Here is a 19,214-nt window from a genome sequence, read left to right as displayed (position 1 = left end):
TTCAAAATAATCAGGATACTGCAGTAAGAATGGTTTGGAAGGAGATCAAAGTTTCTTCAAGGAGATCAACTAGGAAGTAATTATCATAATTGGTGATTGGGCATATGCAGTGATGTCAGCGGTGATAAAGAGGAGAAGAATTTGAAAGTTATTTAAGAAATGTGACCCATTATTGGATATGGGGTGTGAGGGAGAAGCTTGTATAAAGGTAATTCTCATGTTTCTTGCCTCTGTGACCTGGACTGGTTCTGTGCTAGGCTCAATCCAGGGTAAAGGGCATGTATATCACGGTGTACATTTGTACGCACCTCCACTTTTTAGTAAAAATTCTAGTCCCAACTTATTTACAGAAACATACCTTTCCCTCTGCAGCCACAGGAAGGTTACCTGATGGTACAGCAGTTTCAGTATCTGGGGTGGGCCTCTCACCGAGAAGTGCCTGGCTCCAAACGGTCATTTTTGAAACTGATACTCCAGGTGGAGAAATGGCAGGAGGAGTGCGAGGAAGGGGAAGGCCGAACCATCATCCACTGCCTGTGAGTATGGTGCCTCAGCCCGCCCAGCGGGGGCTCGGTGCTCAGATCCTCAGTAGCCTTCGTGTTTCCTCTGTGAAGGAGTCCGCTCACATCTTAGGGATCTCCGTGGATACCATCTTAACAGAATCTTCCCGTCTCATGAGTCTCTAATTAACTCCCCATCTTCATTTCCACAATTTTTGAAACACTGATTATGATATGGCTGTTCTATGACCTAAGCTCTTCCGAACACCCCTCGGAACCACTTTTCTGATGTACACAGTTTACAAATGTACCACAATGTCAAGGTAGCTAAGTTGCGGCCTCCAGCGCCTACAGCATATTCCTAAGTATAAGCTATGGAGCGAATGTCACCCCCACGTGTCCTTGCTCTCTGCCCTCTGCACACACATGCATACAAAGCAAAATTAATACAAAATGTGGGGGAAAAAGGGATCCTGCTTTCATTTTCTAAACTTAGAAGATATGTGGCCTCCGGTGAATAAAAGCTGCCATCTCAACAGGACTTTGCTTTCTTTGCTTCCAGAAATGGTGGTGGGCGAAGTGGTATGTTCTGCGCCATAGGCATTGTGGTCGAAATGGTGAAGCGGCAAAATGTGGTGGACGTGTTCCACGCAGTCAAGACACTGAGGAACAGCAAGCCCAACATGGTGGAAGCCCCGGTGAGTCACAGAGCCTTAGACACGGAAGGGAGCAGAGAGATCAGACAACCATGACCTGCTCATTGGCTTGACTTCATACACCCAAGGGAATAGGACGTGCCAATGAGTCTTTGCGGGGACTTTCCCGCCTAACTGATGGATTGCTGAGTATCTCTCTCTACCCCCGTAAACTTACTCACATAGCACAGGAACTGCTAGCGATGAAAACTATTTTCACGTAATTTGGGAAATGTGGAGGGTTGCTTCTTTCCCCTGTGAGAGGCCATAAATATTTGCTGCAATAAACGTCAGTAAATAGTTCCATAATAAGAATAAATTCCACTATCTCGTCTTGATTCTCGATTATTTTTATTTATTAAAACCTCTGGCTTAACTAGTAAAGCATCGATCCAACGGATATGTTCCTAAGTTGTATCATCAGCACTTTAGACACAGAATGTCCCTAACCGCCAAATGGAATTTATTTCGGTCATGACCTATCATTCTTCATTTCTGGTCAAATTATAAATTTTAAGCCCTCATCATTGATGGTTTCCAACTTTTACCGATTATTGTGTGTGGTTCAGATGACGCCACCTGAATTTGCCAGGGTTCATAAAATCAGAACACAGCTCACGACATGAGAGCTGGTAGGAATGTGTCTGTGGGAGTTCACCTGGGTGGAGCTGTATGAACAGTGAGAAAGAAAAGTTAAACTCCTCGAGCACATTTTACTTCTGAAGGCAGAGATCTGTGGGTTACACGTATGTGCAAGATGGGATAAGGTCAGGAGCAGCTGTGTAGTTGGTGTTCACACAAAGGTAAACCAGAAAAAAACAAGGCAAAATTGTTGCTTGCCCTACATTTATCAAGATGATCAGATAACTAAAATGAGCAATTCAATAAACCTTTAAAATATTCTCACCACTTCCTGCCCATGGATTGTTCACACAAAACGTACATTGCTTCCTGAGACAAAATCTGAAGAGCTACGTTTATACCGTTTCACTTTTCAAAGTGACGACGAACGTTTGCCCTCCTGCAGGTCCCCTCGCACCACCCCCACTCCAGCTCTTCCCTTAGGTCACTCTGTTGTCTGGACAAGGTGATGTTGATTTTGATGGAGTATTGGCAATGGAGATAGAGAATGGGGGATGGATTTGAAGGATTTTTGAGGTGGAACTCTCAGGGTTTTTTTTTTACAACATGTAGTGGTTATGTCTTTTGACTCTTTGCTGGCTGAAGATTTCCTAGCGTGAGCGCTGCCTCTGTCTCTTAGACCACGTCTTCCTAAATTCATCAGTGGGGTCACTTCTACCATCAGAATTCGAATTTTAACTCTGATTTCCTACAATAATGTAGAGGGGAGGAAAAAAAATCTATGGGTGAACTCAGCCTTCTAGAACCTTCCAGAAAGTTCCTATTTATGTTTACATTTCATGTCCCATTAACCCTGACTGAACACCTACCCTCTGATTTGTGTTTAATCAGTGTTAATGATGAATTCAGTGTGCTGTTGAATTGAACTGACAAGCTTGGTAAGAAAATGTAAAGGGTAAACAAAATTGCTAGTGACAGATTAAAGGCACATAACTGTTTTCAAGCTCTTTTTGGCCCTCCAGATGCACTTGCCACAGCGGTTGGCTAATTTAAATCACACCTACTTGACAATTAAAGGTAGGATTGATAAAGACCTCTTAGGGAATGTTTTTATTACCCTCATGTATTGGTGGAGACACCTGGAAGTTCTCTTTAGAAATAATATGCATTTTAGATTGTTCTCCATTCCAGCCTGAATTTTACCCACTTGGACTGAGTTGAGAAGTTTTTAATGAGTTACGTAGTATATGTCATAACTTGTAATAACTCTTGATAATGGAGAAGCGCATAGATGGACTTAGAGGAGACACAGTTTTAACTCAGACTTTGTCAACTGACTTGTCTTAAAATGTATAAAGACGGCAGAAACAAATTTTCAGATATATATAAGCTCAAAAAAATTTAAGAACCACTAACCGTTTTTGAAAAATTTACCTAGATACTCTGATAAATGAAAAGCTGTGTCAAAAATTAAAAACTTGGAAAAAAAATTAAAAACTTGGAATTGTGAGTGACTGGATTTTTTCCTCCTGCTACAGAAAAATATCTGAAGTTTGGAGAAGAATATTTGTGTATGTTTACTGTAGCACTTATTTATATTAAAGAAAAAATAAAAGCGATCTAATAGTCAAATCCATATGTTAGACTTCTAAGTAGTGTGAAAAGAAATGTTAAATAATAATTCAAAGGAAAATAAAATATGAACTTATATTCTCAAATATCTGTATGTAATTATATTTATTCTGAAATAATTATTCCTTCAACCATGCCTTAAAAAGGACTAGAGCAAAACCCAGGCAGGATTTTACCAAGAATTGTTGCTTTTTTTATTTTTTTAAGGTTTTATTTATTTATTCCTGAGAGACAGAGAGGCAGAGACACAGGCAGAAAGAGAAGCAGACTCCCTGTGGGGAGCCCGATGCGTGACTTGATCCCAGGACCCCAGGGTCACACCCTGAGCCCAAGGCAGATGCTCAACGGCTGAGCCACCCGGGCGTCCCAGCCAAGAATTGTTTCTAGTAGAAACAGAATCATGGAACCCTTTTCTGACTCCTTGTATTTTTCAAGCCTGGGCAATTTTTCTGTCATGATCAGGTTTTACTCTTATAATTAGATTAGAAAATATTGAAGATTTTCAAAAAAATTGATAGAAAATAGGCAAAGACGACATCTCTTTGTACATCAAGTGTCTTTTTTGTAAACATCAATCATCGGACTCAAATGTGAAATACAGGTGCCCAGAAACTAAACTCCTGTGTGGAAGGACTAATGGGTAACTCTGGAGTTATTATGTATGGGGGCAAGTGCTGCTGGAGGTGGTTGGCCATTAGCCCCCCTTTACTTAACATCTCTCAACCCTTGTGCTTTAACGTCTTTCAGGAGCAGTACCGTTTCTGCTATGATGTCGCGTTGGAGTACCTGGAATCTTCTTAGTTGGTGAGAGCTCAGAGTGCATCCACACGGAGGCCTGTGCGTCTGTTGAGCCAGCAGCTACCTACCGTACCTGTGACACCCGTGCAGGAAGATTTTAATGTGGGGGGTGGGAGGCTTTTACATTCGAGAAGTAAAAGTATTTTTCTTATGAAGTTGTGTATCTTAATAAAAAGGACTCAATTAGTTTCTATTACCGTATGAAAGCATTGACATTTCGTGCCACATAAATTATATTTAATAAGAACAGATTCAGATGAGAACTTATTGGTGTTTGTACAGTGAATATGCAGCTTTTTCTCGCCACCTCATGTTGCATGAATGAATACTTTCTATGTGGCATTTTTCTCCTCCTTTTTTTTTTTTTTAGATAAAAGATGTTAAATCTTTAAGGAAGAAGTAAGAAAAGCTGTGCAAATTCATAGTAAAGTTCATTTTTTATATGTTTCCAGTGTAGCAGATCTCTATATAAATATATAAATATATATAACTGGCTTATTTTCTTTTAATGTGCAATGATGGCTGGATCATTTAAAGTTCTTTTTAGAAAAAAAAAAACATAAGCCAAAGACTCAAGTGTAAATATGTCTATATGGAGAAAGCACATTATATTTATTGGTTACTTACATTCCTTTTTTGATGGCTAAAATACTACCACCACACAATCATTTCTTTTCTGAAGAAAGCTTTTTCTTTCACTAAAATCAATTGTAAACAATTTTTGTAGATTGTAGATTATTTTTTGTATGTTTTAGTGTAAGTAGAGGATAAACTTTTTATTCATAAACCAGGAAGCGATGTTCTTTATAGTGATTCTCTTGTGTACATGCTTGTGAATTAAATTTATGTAAAACACCTTGGCATTTGGGTCTTTTAATATAGGACCAAATTAAAACATTTTGCTGAAAATGTGTAATTTTTCACAATTTCATTAGGTAAATAATGGCTTGGTGATCATACAGGAGAATTGCACACATTCAAAGGCCTTGCTGATGACTTGCACAATGCTGAACGTACCTTTAAGCATCATTTAAATTTTAGAGGAATTGATTCTTGTCAACAAATGGCAGCATCTAGGCTTTCAGAGTCAAGTTTTAGCAAACTGTGATCTGTCAAGGTGATAAAGTGTCTCTTTTGATGTTTACACGCACAAGCTTTGGGTTCTGACCAGAGGAGGTAAGAACAGATCGATGCCAGATTCCTGTTTGTGCATTGTCATGGGATCTGCAAGTGAACCTTTCTTGTTCATATGCCCCATGTAGCCGTGACAGCACATCATCAGCTTGCAGTTTGTTGTTGACTAAAGCATTCCAGTATCCTCGTTCTAGATTGCCAGTCCATGACATGGTGCTTATAAAGATTCAACTAAAGTAAGAGTGAAATAAAGTTTTTATGATTACAAGTGTTGGCACATATTTTCTCTTAATTTTCATGGCTTCATTCCCAAATTAATAGCTTCTTCTCACTGATACTGGTACACTTCAGAAATTCTATTAAAAGTAAAACGAATGTCCAAGCACTAATATCACTCTCTCTCTTTTTTTTAATTGAATGTCAGCAAGTCCGGATGAATGGAGGGGGAAAGGCCGGAGGATTTATTGACATTTTTTTAAATTGCTATCTTATGTGCATCACTGTCTTTTTTTGTAATATACATTTTCATACTTCTTCCTTATAGCAAATTTGACAAAGAAGTGTCATTTCTGTTTTATGAGTGTTGCAATTGAAGCTAAGGAGAAAGTAAATGATTTGTCAACAGATTCAAATCTGACTCTGATTTAGCGCTTCATTCTTATTGTTCCTCATTAATTGATTTTCTCATAAAGTCTCATTACAGGTATCTTCAAACTTCTATTTGCTGTGTATGTTATTAGAACATTGGTGACTTTCATTAGTAAGAATTTAGATAGAGAGACTTCATCTTTTCCTAGAAAGACTAATTTCCATTTAAACGTGGATGCATTTATCAAAAAAAAATCCACGAGCTCACCCCAGATTTCTTACCCAGTTACAGTCAGGATGTTAATCCTATGGAGGATTCAGCTCTGCTGCGTGACCCTGACTCCACTTCTACTCACATGATTGTGTCCACATGCCACTGAAATCACCATAAATACTACTTTTTGCAAAGCTCAAAGGTCCTTGTGGCCTCCAGAATTTAGGCAAAGAACAAAAGGAGACCTGTCTCCAACAGGAAACGGTGTCGTGCTTGCTCTGTCTGGACACCACAGAGGCCAGTTCCTCAGGAGACGGTAGGGAGAGGTATAAATGTGTTTTCTGCAGAACTCACAGGGAGAGAGTCCCAGGTAATCACACCCGGCGGCCCTCCCTGAGTTGTCCTGTGCCTGGGCAAGGACTTGGCTGTGTCCCTCCGGGCAGGCGGTGTCCGGGCACCACTTTTCAAAGTGGTCACGCTCTTCACAGCCAAAGGCCTCATCTCTCCACCGGTCGCTCCTTGGAAGGCTGTCATGAAGTTGAATCTTCTACATGCCCTTCCGGGATATTTTCACTAAGGACATGCTGGAAGCGTGTGCACCAGACTCTTGAAAACACGTGTTAGGCTTCTGGTCTGACCGGTGCAGCCTTTTTCTACTGTGTGGTCTTTGGAGAAAGGTTTTCACGTGAACGTCTTGCTGTGTCACAACCAAGTGATCTGACCCCCAAGAGATCAAAAGGAAGATCTTTCTGCAGGGAGGGGGAAGGGCATGCTTACGTCTATGCCCATGTGCTGAGGTGCCCACTCAGTGCCCCCTTACGGAGAACCTCCAGGGCTCCAGGTCCGCCCGTGGTGAGCTCGGAAGTCAGACGTCAACAGACTCTCCCTCTCAGATCCGCTCTGTTGCACCCAGAGAACGTAGGAGACAACAAGAGATACCAGAATGCAGGAGAGAAATTACTGTAGCTCCACTAGAAATATGAGATAATCTGTTAGCTTCGGAAGCAGGCCTTTGAGACTTGCCTAACTCACATAGCGGAGTGACAAGTCTACATTTTTTAATTCAATTTCTATGCACTTCAGCCAGCAGTCTTTCTCCATAACAAAATAACCAAAAGTCAAAATTCTACCTCATGCCCCAGGGTAATATGTAGAATATTCAGAAAATCTTTCCGCAGGCAGAGACGCCACAGCCTACCGAGACTTACGTCAGTGTCCTAGCAGACCCCCGACTCCGTGTAGGGGCCAGATGCTATTTTACCCAACATTTTCCCGAGTGAAGGCAAAAGGAGGCCAGCTGTGCCCCCTAGAATGATTTCTACTTACATATCATTTCATAAAGTTTGCCCACAGCTTCAGGAGGCTTGGAATGGGAGCAATAGCATCTGAATGTGTTCATAACTCTGGTCTATTCAAGAGGCCTGCAGAGTATTAGACTATTATCTCTCTGAAACTAAAAGGAAGAGCTCTGTCTTGGGATCTACTTTAAGTAAGCTCTCAGTGGCTTCTGGAATACAAATTGTCCAAAAATCAATGGCAGTAGATACATAACACTTCTGAACTTCAGCTTCCTCCAAAGTGAATTGAAATGCTGACCTGGAAAAGAACAAACACCAGGCTATCCTGTTGTTATCAAATCCTGCAAGAGACAAGTAGAAGGTCTTTAAACCATTGAAGCAAACATAAAGTCCCTGTTGAATATCAGAAAGCCCCCCATTTTTTTTAAATGTTAAAGTCTGCTTGGGGGAGAGGGCGGAGGAGAGAGATTTGGCGACAGACAACCATGTCATGATGCACTTGCCAGTTGTAGAAAACCTACAATACCTGAAATCTAACCCAACACTGAGCGCTGATTCTGATGTGTAGTTGTCTTGTCTTCCAGTCTTATTAGTCTTATAAGTTTATTAATTTGATTCAAATAGAAGATATGTAGCATGGAGGCCAAAAAAAATTTGTAAGCCTCTCAGTACTTAAATGCAATCTCAGTAGATAATACGAAGAACAAGACTATTTAAGTTGAGTGGCCAAAGAGCTCCTCTCTTAAATAGATGTTAGAATGTGCAAACACAGGCCATATATTCCCACTACTTACCTGGTCTAAGGCAAAAGCAAACTGGGAAAGCAGGAAAAAAATAAGATCACCATGGCATCCCCTTGTAATTTGTGGAGAAAAAGGAGAGGCAAACTATGATGCCCGCAGGGCCAGTGGACACCGTGGGTGGGGAAAGGAGGACAGGTATTTCAGAATGGTCATTCATGTATTATTACAACAGACATCCTTAATCTGTGCATTTCCTAATAGGAATATTTCTCGTCTCTACAAAAATATATCTCCCATTTTTATTAAAATAACACCCCGGGGCACCTGGCTGGCTCTGTTGCTGGAGCATGCACCTCTAGATCCCAGGGTCATAAGTTGGAACCCCACAATGGGTGTAGTGATTACTTAAAAAAATAAAGTCTTAAAAAAAAATTTCCTCAATTTTGCATTTTCTCAATTGTTTTTTAAACATTTTATTTATTTATTCATGAGAGACACAGAGAGAGAGAGAGAGACAGAGACGCAGGCAGAGGGAGGAGCAGGCTCCACGCAGGGAACCCCATGTGGGACTCAATCCCGGGTCTCCAGGATCACGCCCTGGACTGAAGGCAGCGCTAAACCGTTGAGCCACCGGGGCTTCCCAACCTTTTCCCAATTTTGATTGAAAAATGGATACTAGATACTGTGCCATCTTCAGTTTTACTGTTAAAAAACACAATAGCAGGATTGATGATAAGTGACAACTGCTGTTTGGCCAGGAACCAGAGGGAACAGTGTGGGGAGACCAAACCCCACTTGGACTCCAGAGCATATGTGATGCCCAAGGAGACTGGTATGTACCTCCTAGCAGAGTTTGCTGCGTGGGCACATGGACCCAACAGTGTCTCGGCTCTCAAGAGTGTGGAACCCTACGTTTTTATGTAGGCTCGTAAAGACTGTTGAATCTTAACAACCAATTACATTCAAAAGCAAGCAAGCAAATAAAACCTCTGGCCCAACCCTGTGCAAAAAAAAAGAAAAAAAACTGTCAGAAGGCTGCGTCTCATGTGGTCTGTAAGAGCCACAGTCTCTCAGTTCGTGACTTCCATTGGAGAATAACTAACTGTTATTTTACCATTTGATCTTCTAAAAATTATTCTTAAAGAAATGTGAACTTTAGTTCTCTTAAAACAGTTTTTTTCATATTCTTTTCCAATTTACCTTCTCTTCTTACATATTTTTCTTTTTTTAAGATTTTATTTATTTATTCATGAGAGACACACAGCGAAGGAGGCAGAGACACAGGCAGAGGGAGAAGCAGGCTCCATGCAGGGAACCTGATGTAAGACTCGATCCTGGGTCTCCAGGATCACATCCTGGGCTGAAGGCAGGGCTAAACTGCTGAGCCACCAGGGCTGCCCTTCTTACGTATTTTTCTGTTTTAAAAATATGTGTGGATGAATCTTGACTCCTAAGATGAAAAAAAAAAAAAGAAAAAAACCAAGGTCAATGTCTCTTTCTGCTCCCTCCTACCTGGACTAAATTCAAAAAAGTGTATTCCAGAAGGTAAATCACACATTTCACCGAATAAGCACCCCAAAAATGATGACTAGAAATAAGTCTTCTGGAAATAATAGTGTTGAGAACTCAAAAGGGAAGTGCTTGTTCTGTGAGCCATAGGATGGCCTGAACCGTTTGAGTCACAAGTGCAGAAAAGCATCTGTGGAAACACCACACTTCCAGATTGTGATGGTGCATGCTGATTTCCATGGCAGGTGCAAAACAGTATGGGTTCTTGCTGGCCCACTGTGGGAACTTGAACTCCAGTTCCATAAATCTAATTACCTGAAACACAGCAGATTGAAATTGATTTCTTTTCACCTTCATGTTAGTTCTTAGCATGGTAAAGTGAATATGTATTCCTTAATTATTTACTTTTCGATGTCAACTTCAGTATTCTCTGAGCTCAAATGTGGTCATTGAGGGAGAAAATATACTTTCATCTGGGAAATCAGGATTGATTTTCCTCATAAATGAAAGACATTAGAGGTATATTTAAGATTATCAAATCCAAGGCCCTTCTTGTTAAATTTAAGAAATTAAAACCAAGAGATGTCATGTGTCTATCAGTAAAGGTTTGATAGTGAATATTGTAAGTTTTCCAGATCATTGGCTTCTGTTATCTTTGTTGCTAGGACCTACCTTTTGCAACTTCTTCAAACAAGCAGAAATGATGGAAGGAATTTTCAAGCATCAGAAAGGAAGAAAGAACCATGGAAAGAACAGAATTATGGGTACATGCAATAGAAAATGCTTTCCCTCATATATCTGTTTTATAAATCCTATTTGGTGATTGAAGCAAAAAATATAACACCATATGATATTTAAGAAAATGCTACTTCAAAGGAAGGAAAAGGGGATCTAAATAGAAATAAGATTTCCATGCTTTACTCAAAGTGATAATATAATTATACCACTAGATTATAAGTCATATATATATTATAATGCATTCTATTAAGATATATGCTCAAAAACTCTATAAATGAATCAATATGAATTTTAAAACATGTTAACATAACACCGAAAATTAAGGAAAGAGAAATAGGTGTGAGAACCAGATAAAGATTGAATGATTTAAATGCTAGCATGTTGATAATTACTTTTAATGGTCTAAGATGCCAATAAAAAAATACATTGTCATATTGGATTAAGAAAATGGAAGCTAACTATACACGAGAAACTCAGCATATATTCAATGAAATAAGTAGGCTGAAAGTGACAGAATTGAAACAGATAAGTCATGCAAGCTTTCAATTTAGTAAATAAGTAAGTAGCTATTATTAACATCCAATAGACTTCTGAGCAATTAAAATTACTACATAAAGGAATATTACAAAATAATAAAAAATATCAGTTCACAAAGAAGACATAATGATGCTAAATCTGTACACGCTAAAACACAGAGCCTCAAAATGCATGCAGTAAGGAGAAATAGACAAATTCACAATATGTATGGAAACTTCATGCCCCACACTCCCTACCACCAGCAACCTATAGAGCTAGTAGATAGAAAATCAACAAAGACATACAAGGTCTGAAAAATACAATCAACAGACAGGGTCCAATTGAAAGATTTAGAATACTCTACCCAAGGGCAGCAGAACACATGTTGTTCAAGCAGCCACGGGACACCACCAAGAGAGATTATATCCTGAGTCATAAAACAAACCTCAACAAACTGAAAAGGATTCTATAAAGTTTGTTCCTTGACCATGAAAGTATCAAACCAAAATTCAATAACAAAGGCAATAGGAAAATCTCTAAACATATGAAATTAAGCTTCACACTCCTAAATATTTAGATAGGCCTGAAAAAAAGCGAAGTACAGCATATCAAAATCTCCAAGATGCAGCTAGAGCAGGACTAAGAGGGAAATTTGCAGAATTAAATGCTTATATTAATTAAGTGAGATGAGGTCTCAAATCAATTATATAAGTTACTACCTCAAGAAAATAGAAAAAGAAGAATAAAATAAGACATAAGCAGAAAAAAGCAATAGGAAAATAGAGAATATAAATGAAATACAAATCTAGTTTTAAAAAGTCAATATAATTGATAAATCTCTAGCAAGACAGACAAAAACAAAAAGAATACATAAATCACCAATATCAGTATTGTAATGGGACATCATTACAGATCCTGCAGCCATTGAAAAGAAAAAGAAATACTATTAAAAAATTCACAGATTGAACAGTTTAGGAAAAATGGACCAATTCCTGAAAAGACACAAACCAATAAAACTCATCCAAGATGAGATACTCTGAATAATCTTATAACCATTGAAAACATGAATGCATAATTAAAAGTTCCCCACAAAAATCTCTAGGCCCAGGTGGCTTATTTGAACATTTTATCAAACATTTAAAGAAATAACACCAATATCACACAATCTCCTTCCGACAATAGAAGAGGAGAGAGCACTTCTGAACTTATTTTATGAGGCCAACTTAAACCTGTTATGAAAAACCCAACAAAGATAGCTCAAAAATAATAAAAGCACAAATATATCTCATGAATTTTATATAAAATTCTTCAATGAAATAGTAGCCAACTGAATCTAACAAAGTAAAATGGAATTATGCACGTAACAGTGGAATTATTTCCATGTATGCAAACTGGTTTAACATTCAGAAATCAATTAATGTTATATACCATGTATCAACAAGCTAAAGAAAAAAGATCATAATTAATTGACTTAGAAGCAGCATTTGATAAAAGCATTTATTCATGAGGAAAATTGTCTAGGGAAACTTCCTCAAGTTGATAACATCTAAAAAAAACCTACAGCTAACTTCATAATAAATGGTGGAATGGGTGCTTTCCCTCTACTACTAGGAGCAAGGCAAGTATGTTTACTTTATTCAGCATAGCACGGGAATTTCTAGCATTGCAATAAGACACACAAAAAAAAAAGAAAAGAAAGAAGAAAGAAAAGAAAAGAAAAGAAAAGAAAAGAAAAGAAAAGAAAAGAAGAAAAGAAAAGAAAGAAAAGAAAAGAGAAAAGAAAAGACATACAGACTTGAAGGTTAAAATGCCCCTATTTGTATATGACGTGATTGCCTGTGTAGAAAGTCCCAAAGAATCTACCAAAAAAGCCCTAATACTAATAAATGAGTTCAGTAAGTTCACAGGATATAAAACCAATATGAAAATATCAATTGCATTTCTATATATTAACAATAAACCTGATGAAACTGAAAAATGTAATACCTTTTACAATCGCTCTACTGAAAATGAAATGCTTAGATATATACTCACTAAAATATGTGTAGGATTTACATGCTGCAAATTATAAAAAGCTGATAAAAGAAATCAAGTATACCTAAATAAATTGAGAGATATATTCATTTGAGAGTTGAAAGATTTAAAGAGTAAAAACGATTTTTTTCTCAAATTGATCTATAAGTTTAATGTGATTCCTATAAATATCCCAACAAGAATTTTTATAGCTGTAGACAAGTTTATTCTAAAATTTATATAGAAAGGCAATATTGACAAAGAAATAAAAAGGAGGAGAAATTACCCAACATTTACTATTTTGTCATACTATTCAAAGAAGTGCACTATTGATTTTAGGCCCCCCAAAAAATCACATTTAGGACAGAGCAGAATTCTTAAAATTGTCCCCAAAGTATAATCCCTAAAGCTGAAAATTGATCATTGGCCTCATCACAATTAAAATCTTTTGCCCTAGGAAAATCTGTATGAAGACAATGAAGGGCAAATTAGATGAAATTATTTGCAAACTACGTCTGGTAAAAGGGCCAGCATCTAGTATATATACAGACCTCTCAGAATTCAGCAAAAGCAAAACAAACAAAACAAAACAAACAAAAAAACCGACATAATTAGAAAATATGTAAAAGACGCGAATGAACAGATAGCTCACTGAGGAAGGTATGCAGATGACATATGAACATATGAAATATGTTCAACAGGGGCGTCTAGGTGGCTTAGTCCATTAAGCAACCGATTCACGATTGGCTCAGGTCATGATCCCGTGGGCCGTCAGATGGAGCCCCCACATCTGGCTCCACACTTGGGGGGTGTCTGCTTGAAGTTTCTGTTCCTCTGCCTCTCCCCACCCCTCTGTCTCTAAAATAAATAAATCAATCTTTAAAAAGAAAAGAAGTTCAACACTGTTAGCCATTAGGAAAATGTAAAGTGAGATATCACTACCTATCAGAAGAAGACAAAAAAAAGAAAAATGACACCACCAAACACTGGCAAGGATACAGAGGGACTGGATCATGCACACATTGTTGGCAGACAGGTAAGATGGTACGGCCCCTCTGGAAAGGACGATGGCAGATGGTTATAAAATTAAACATGCAACACATATGACTCAGCAGTTCTACTCCTGGGCATTTACCCCAGAACAATGAAAACTTACGTTCGCACAAACCCTGTATCAGAATAGTGAATGCAGCTTTATCTCTGCTAGTCTCAAACTACAAACAGCCCAGAGACCCTAAAATAGGTGATCAGTTAAATCGCTATACATCTGTAAGATGGAATACCACCCGGCAATAAAAAGGAAAAAACTACTAATACAGGCAACAACCTGAAAGAATCTCTGGGAAATTGATGGGCTCACCCTAGTGCTAGTGGCCCCCCAGCCCTATCCCATCTCCATCTCGGAGGACCTGCCTTGGCACAGCTGGGCTCTGTCTGGCATTGCACTGGAGAAAAATGACAGCAATCAAGCGTGTGTTACAAAGACACATTTCTCTCCAAATGATGTATGGCTGCTGACTATTGTCAATATCTGCAAAGCAGGAAGAAAGAAGAAAGAATTGTTTCTTGTGTGCCTCAGTGACAAATGAATGCCCTGCGCAGGTGAAGATGGTCAAAGTTAAGAAGTCTGATCAAGGAGGTTTCTACAAGAGGCAGATTGCTTGGGCCCTTCAAGACCTTGCTGTGGGACATGCCAAGGATGCTATTAAAGTACGTTTTTCTTAGTTATTTAAAAAAAGAAAGAGGAAAGAAAGAAAAGAGAAAGAGAGAGAGAAAAAGAAGAAAGAGAAAGAAAGAAGAAGAAGAAGAAGAAGAAGAAGAAGAAGAAGAAGAAGAAGAAAAAGAAAGAAAGAAGAAAGAAAGAAAGAAAGAAAGAAAGAAAGAAAGAAAGAAAGAAAGAAAGAAAGAAAGAAAGAAAGAGAAAGAAAGAAAGAAAGAAAGAAAGAAAGAAAGAAAGAAAGAAAGAAAGAAAGAAAGAAAGAGAAAGAAAGAAAGAAAGAAAGAAAGAAAGAAAGAAAGAAAGAAAGAAAGAAAGAAAGAAAGAAAGAAAGAAAGAAGAAAGAAAGAGAAGGAAGGAAGGAAGGAAGGAAGGAAGGAAGGAAGGAAGGAAGGAAGGAAGGAAGGAAGGAGAAAGAAAAAGTGGAGGGGAGGAGGGAGAGAAGATGGAAGGAAGGAAAGAAGAAAAGAAACCCAGGGAATTAAACAAAGTGAAAAAAGCCAATCCCAAGAGTATATGCTGTAGGATTTTTTTAATGTAACATTTTGAAATGACAAAATCTTAAACATGGAGAACAGATTAGTTATTGCCGGGGTTAGGAATATGGTTGGGTGGGGGGAGTAAATGGGAGGTGGGTGTGGTTATAAAGGGATTCTTATGAGGTTGGAACCATCCTGTATCTTGTCTGTGGTGGTGATGCAAGAACCCACACATGTGACAAAATTGCATAGAACTAAATACACACACACACACACACACACACACACACACACACAATTGAGCAAAAGCAAAACTGGGTAATTCTGAGTAAGATTGGTGGATCGTTTCAATGTCTATATCCAGGTTGTGATGCTGTACTTTAGTTTTGAAAAGCTTCCCTGAAGGGGCACCTGGGTGGCTCAGTCAGATCAGCATCCACCTCTTGGTTTCGCCTCAGGGTCATGATTTCAGGTCTTGAGGTTGAGCCCTGCAGTGAGCCTTGCCTCGGGCTCCATGCTCAGTGGGGAACCTGCCTCAGATTCTCTCTCTACTTCTCCCTCTGCCCCTCCCCCTGCTCACATGCGCCCTCTCTAAAATAATCAAATGCATCTTTTTCTTATAAGAAGAAAAGCTTCCTTGAGGATGAATCTTGAAGGGAGAGATTCTTCTATTGACCAAAGGATATGCCGCAGCACACGTAAGACCTACCGTGTGGTCCAGCCACACCCAACAACTGTACCTACAAAATGTCTCAACCACTCCCCGGTGGCAGTTTATCCAAGGCCATCTCCCCATTTCTTGAATCCAGAGGAAAACATTAGACAGTCATTAACCCCTGAGTCTGTAATCTCCTTTTCAAGTGGAGAAAGTACCCCTTTGCAGGGTATTCCCCTTCTTCTTGGGGTAACAGCAATAGCACCAAAAGGAAGGAAATAGGAGATGGAATTTTAATCCAAATCTTGTTTTTCCAAGACCTTGCCCAAGAGAGTGAAACCAGGTAGAGAAGACAGAAAAACAAAATACACAAATAATCAGGACGAATGGGTGTCACTACGCACTATGCAGAGGATTAGAATGGAGGATGCTACGAGTGCCCTGGGGACTGCAGAGAACACGGGGGGGGGGGGGCTTTCCATCCAAGGCCCCCAGATGTAAGAAGGTGGGTGTTTGCAGTGATGGGAAAATGGCCAGTGCGGCGGAGGCCCAGTGAGGAAGGTGCGCCACGAGAGCTCATCCAGAGTCCAGCCTGTGGGTTTGCATATTACTCATATTATTCATCTAGAAACCTCCATTCTTTTACCTTCACGTCACAAAATCCAGGGCTGAATGCGCCACAGTGCACATGGCGGATTTCAACAAATGTGTGTTAGGCGTGCTTTCAGCCAGAGCCAGCCTGCAGTGCTCTTCTTTCTTCTCCTGTGTTTTCCCCACAACATCAGACAGTGTCTTTGATTCTAAAAGAGCAGACAAACGAGTGGGACGGGCAGGCGTCCGGCCCTGGGCCCTTGCCAGGACCATCCTGGGGGGTCCCGGGCGGCTCCCCCTCCTGAGCTCCCTGGCACCTCACCTCTATGCGCAGGGATTCAGGGGACTCTTGAGTAACCAGGAGGACTCGGGACCATCAGCAGCCAAAGTAAACCTGGGTCCGAGCCGACCATGCGGTTCACCCAGTTCAGTAGCGGGGACTGAATGTGCACAAGATCCTCTGGGCCCGGGTCCAAACAGATGGGCGAAAGCAGCGTACACACCTGTTGCATGAACACCGAGCCTTCTATGGACGCAGACCTGGGGTTCCCATCAGTCAGAAACAGAGGGGGGCCCGGAAGCCTACAGAAGCCCAGGGCTGAGCTGGGCCTTGGCTCGCACCAGGCCCGGTGTGTGGGGCGGGAGGGAAGCAGGCCGCCCCGGCCCAGAGGCGCAGGGGCCACCTCCCCGCGCTGGGCCTCGGAGCCCAGAAGCCCGTCGCCGACTCAGGGGAAGAATCCTGAGCTCAGGTTCTAGAATGAGAGGCCCAGGGCTGCTGGTAAGGACCACAGCCTGGGTGACAAACAACAGAAAACCACGCCTGGGCGCCGGAGGCTAGGAGTGCGCGGTCCGGGGTCAGCAGGGCCCCCGGAGCCTCCCCTGACACCTGCAGGCGAGGCGCCCCCCTAGCTTCGTGGAGCTCCTGGGGACTTGCTGCTGCCCTCCCAGGCTTGGCCCCCACTCTCTCGTGGCGCCCCTGCCGCTCCTCCTCTGGTGCTGCTAGTCCTGCCGGGCCCAGGCCTCACTCTCCCACACGTGCCTGCTTTTTAACTGAATTAACTCAACTACAAAGCACCTATTTCCAAGCAAGTTCTCATTCCGAAGTGCCGAGAGTTAGGATTTGAACACGGCTCCTGAGGGACACAGCTGGACCCTACCACACGCAAGGTGACGAGTATACCTGCCCACGTGTTCGGGTGTGACGGGGCAGAGGGCATTTTCAGGCACGTTTAACCCACAGCAGCGATGTCCCCAGTGCATCCCCGGTGGTTACTGCCAGAACATCGTTTTCTACATAGTTGTGATTCCATAAAATATTATTTTATTGGATTTCAAATGTCATATAAATGCTAAAGTGTGGGTATCCTGCTGGTGCTTTCTGTTTTTCCCGCATTATGTTTTTGGGATGTATTTGTGTTGGAAAGCGAGTTCACTTTTTTAATTGCTGCACCCGATTGTAGGGGTATGACCTATTTTATCATCAAAACTTCCTCTTGTGAATAAGTTATTCTCTATTTGCTGCTCATGAGTGCCCGTCTTTCTCTCCTGGCTTCTTCTCTGCCTGGTTGTGTGCAATGGGGAGGCTAACCTCCCGGGGCTGCATCCCCAGGACCTGTCCCTTGCTTTCTGATTCAAGAGTGGAGTTTTGCAAGGCTCCCGTAGCGGATCACCTGGCAGAAAGATGGAGCAATGGCGCTTCCTCCTTGCTGGTCCACATTTTATATGGTGGCTACACTCCTCTACCAGCCTCCAGGAGGGTAGCGCCTCACCCCATGGTTTTGCTCTCTTGATTCCAGTAACACTGCTCCCTCCTCTTATCCCTTCAGGTCTGTGAATGATAATGACTCTCTTCACCCTTGCTACCTTCGGGGTGCTTCACCAACCTTTGTTGTTCTCCTAAAGTTCTGGCACCACTGTAAATAATGTTTTTTTTTTTTAATCTTTCAATTTACTGTTCAAGTATACCATCCATTCCTTGTTAAAATCTTGACTAATATAGTAATTGGTTCCACAAGTGTCCCTAAGACATAGTCCATTAAGTAGATTATGGAATTGAGTCATGCAGACATTGACATTTCCCCACCGGGAAATGGGACCCTGGTAATCTGGGGCAAGCAATAGCTGGTATCTTTACTAAAGCAAATCTTCCCCCGACGTGTGATAGGAACCTATTGCCTTAACAAATGCTTTCCCTTTAGTTTCCACCAGTAAATGCAACTGGCCACATCTCACCTTTGCCCAGTGGTTCAGTACTACACAGGGCTGTCTCTTCTCAAAGCTCTAATTTCTATCATGTTATAATCTATAGGGGTTGTGGTCTCAGGTGTCATCTGTGAACTGGTTCCTGGTCCATGTCTTGCTTGTCCCCAGTGAATTAAGAAGTTTGTACCAGAATGTGAACTATGTATGCACCAGAATGTGGCCTATTTAGGTCAAGTGACAATTTTTTTCTGAGCAAGTCTTTCTGGTGAGGGCGTCATACACTGAGTTCCATTGGGTGCAAACTCTTTAACTCACTGCTGCAGGTAGGTACTTTGAATGGCTGTTATTCTGGTCTAGACAGACCTTGATCATCTTGATGTGCAACAGAATCTCATGTCGGGGCGTACTGATCGGGCCATGTCATTAGGAAGAAGCTAACAACCAGATAGATGCCTTAGAAAGAAAAAGCATGTTGAGGAAGGGAGAGAAAGAAAAAAACATGTGAAAGCTCACAGACCTGTGATATTTATGAAATTTCTAATAGGACAACAGTGTGAAAAATGTCAGGATACTCTCTCTTCAATGAGAGATAAGCTGCCTCACTTTGTAC

General features: G+C 40.8%; 1 protein-coding gene and 1 long non-coding RNA gene across 10 annotated transcripts in view; one reads left to right on the top strand and one right to left on the bottom strand.

Annotated features, from left to right (window-relative positions):
* Positions 1-5,973, top strand: part of PTPRK (protein tyrosine phosphatase receptor type K) — a 546,973-nt gene extending 541,000 nt beyond the window's left edge. For all 9 annotated transcript variants that reach the window (XM_072833647.1, XM_072833628.1, XM_072833588.1 and 6 more), the window contains 3 exons: positions 373-536; positions 1,063-1,198; positions 4,157-5,973. In XM_072833647.1, the coding sequence (XP_072689748.1) occupies positions 373-536; positions 1,063-1,198; positions 4,157-4,210 (354 nt within the window). In that variant the 3' untranslated portion in view covers positions 4,211-5,973. The remainder of the gene's footprint in view (positions 1-372; positions 537-1,062; positions 1,199-4,156) is intronic.
* On the bottom strand, positions 4,156-17,099 carry LOC140637295 (uncharacterized). The gene is made up of 3 exons (XR_012034491.1): positions 16,725-17,099; positions 16,458-16,611; positions 4,156-7,782 (listed from the first exon to the last, which is right to left on the bottom strand). It is a non-coding gene; the product is annotated as an uncharacterized lncRNA (long non-coding RNA).
* Positions 17,100-19,214: the final 2,115 nt, after the last annotated feature.

Source organism: Canis lupus, chromosome 1, assembly GCF_048164855.1.
Source record: "Canis lupus baileyi chromosome 1, mCanLup2.hap1, whole genome shotgun sequence".
Taxonomy (NCBI): Eukaryota; Metazoa; Chordata; class Mammalia; order Carnivora; family Canidae; genus Canis; species Canis lupus.
This window is presented reverse-complemented; position numbering and strand designations above follow the sequence as displayed.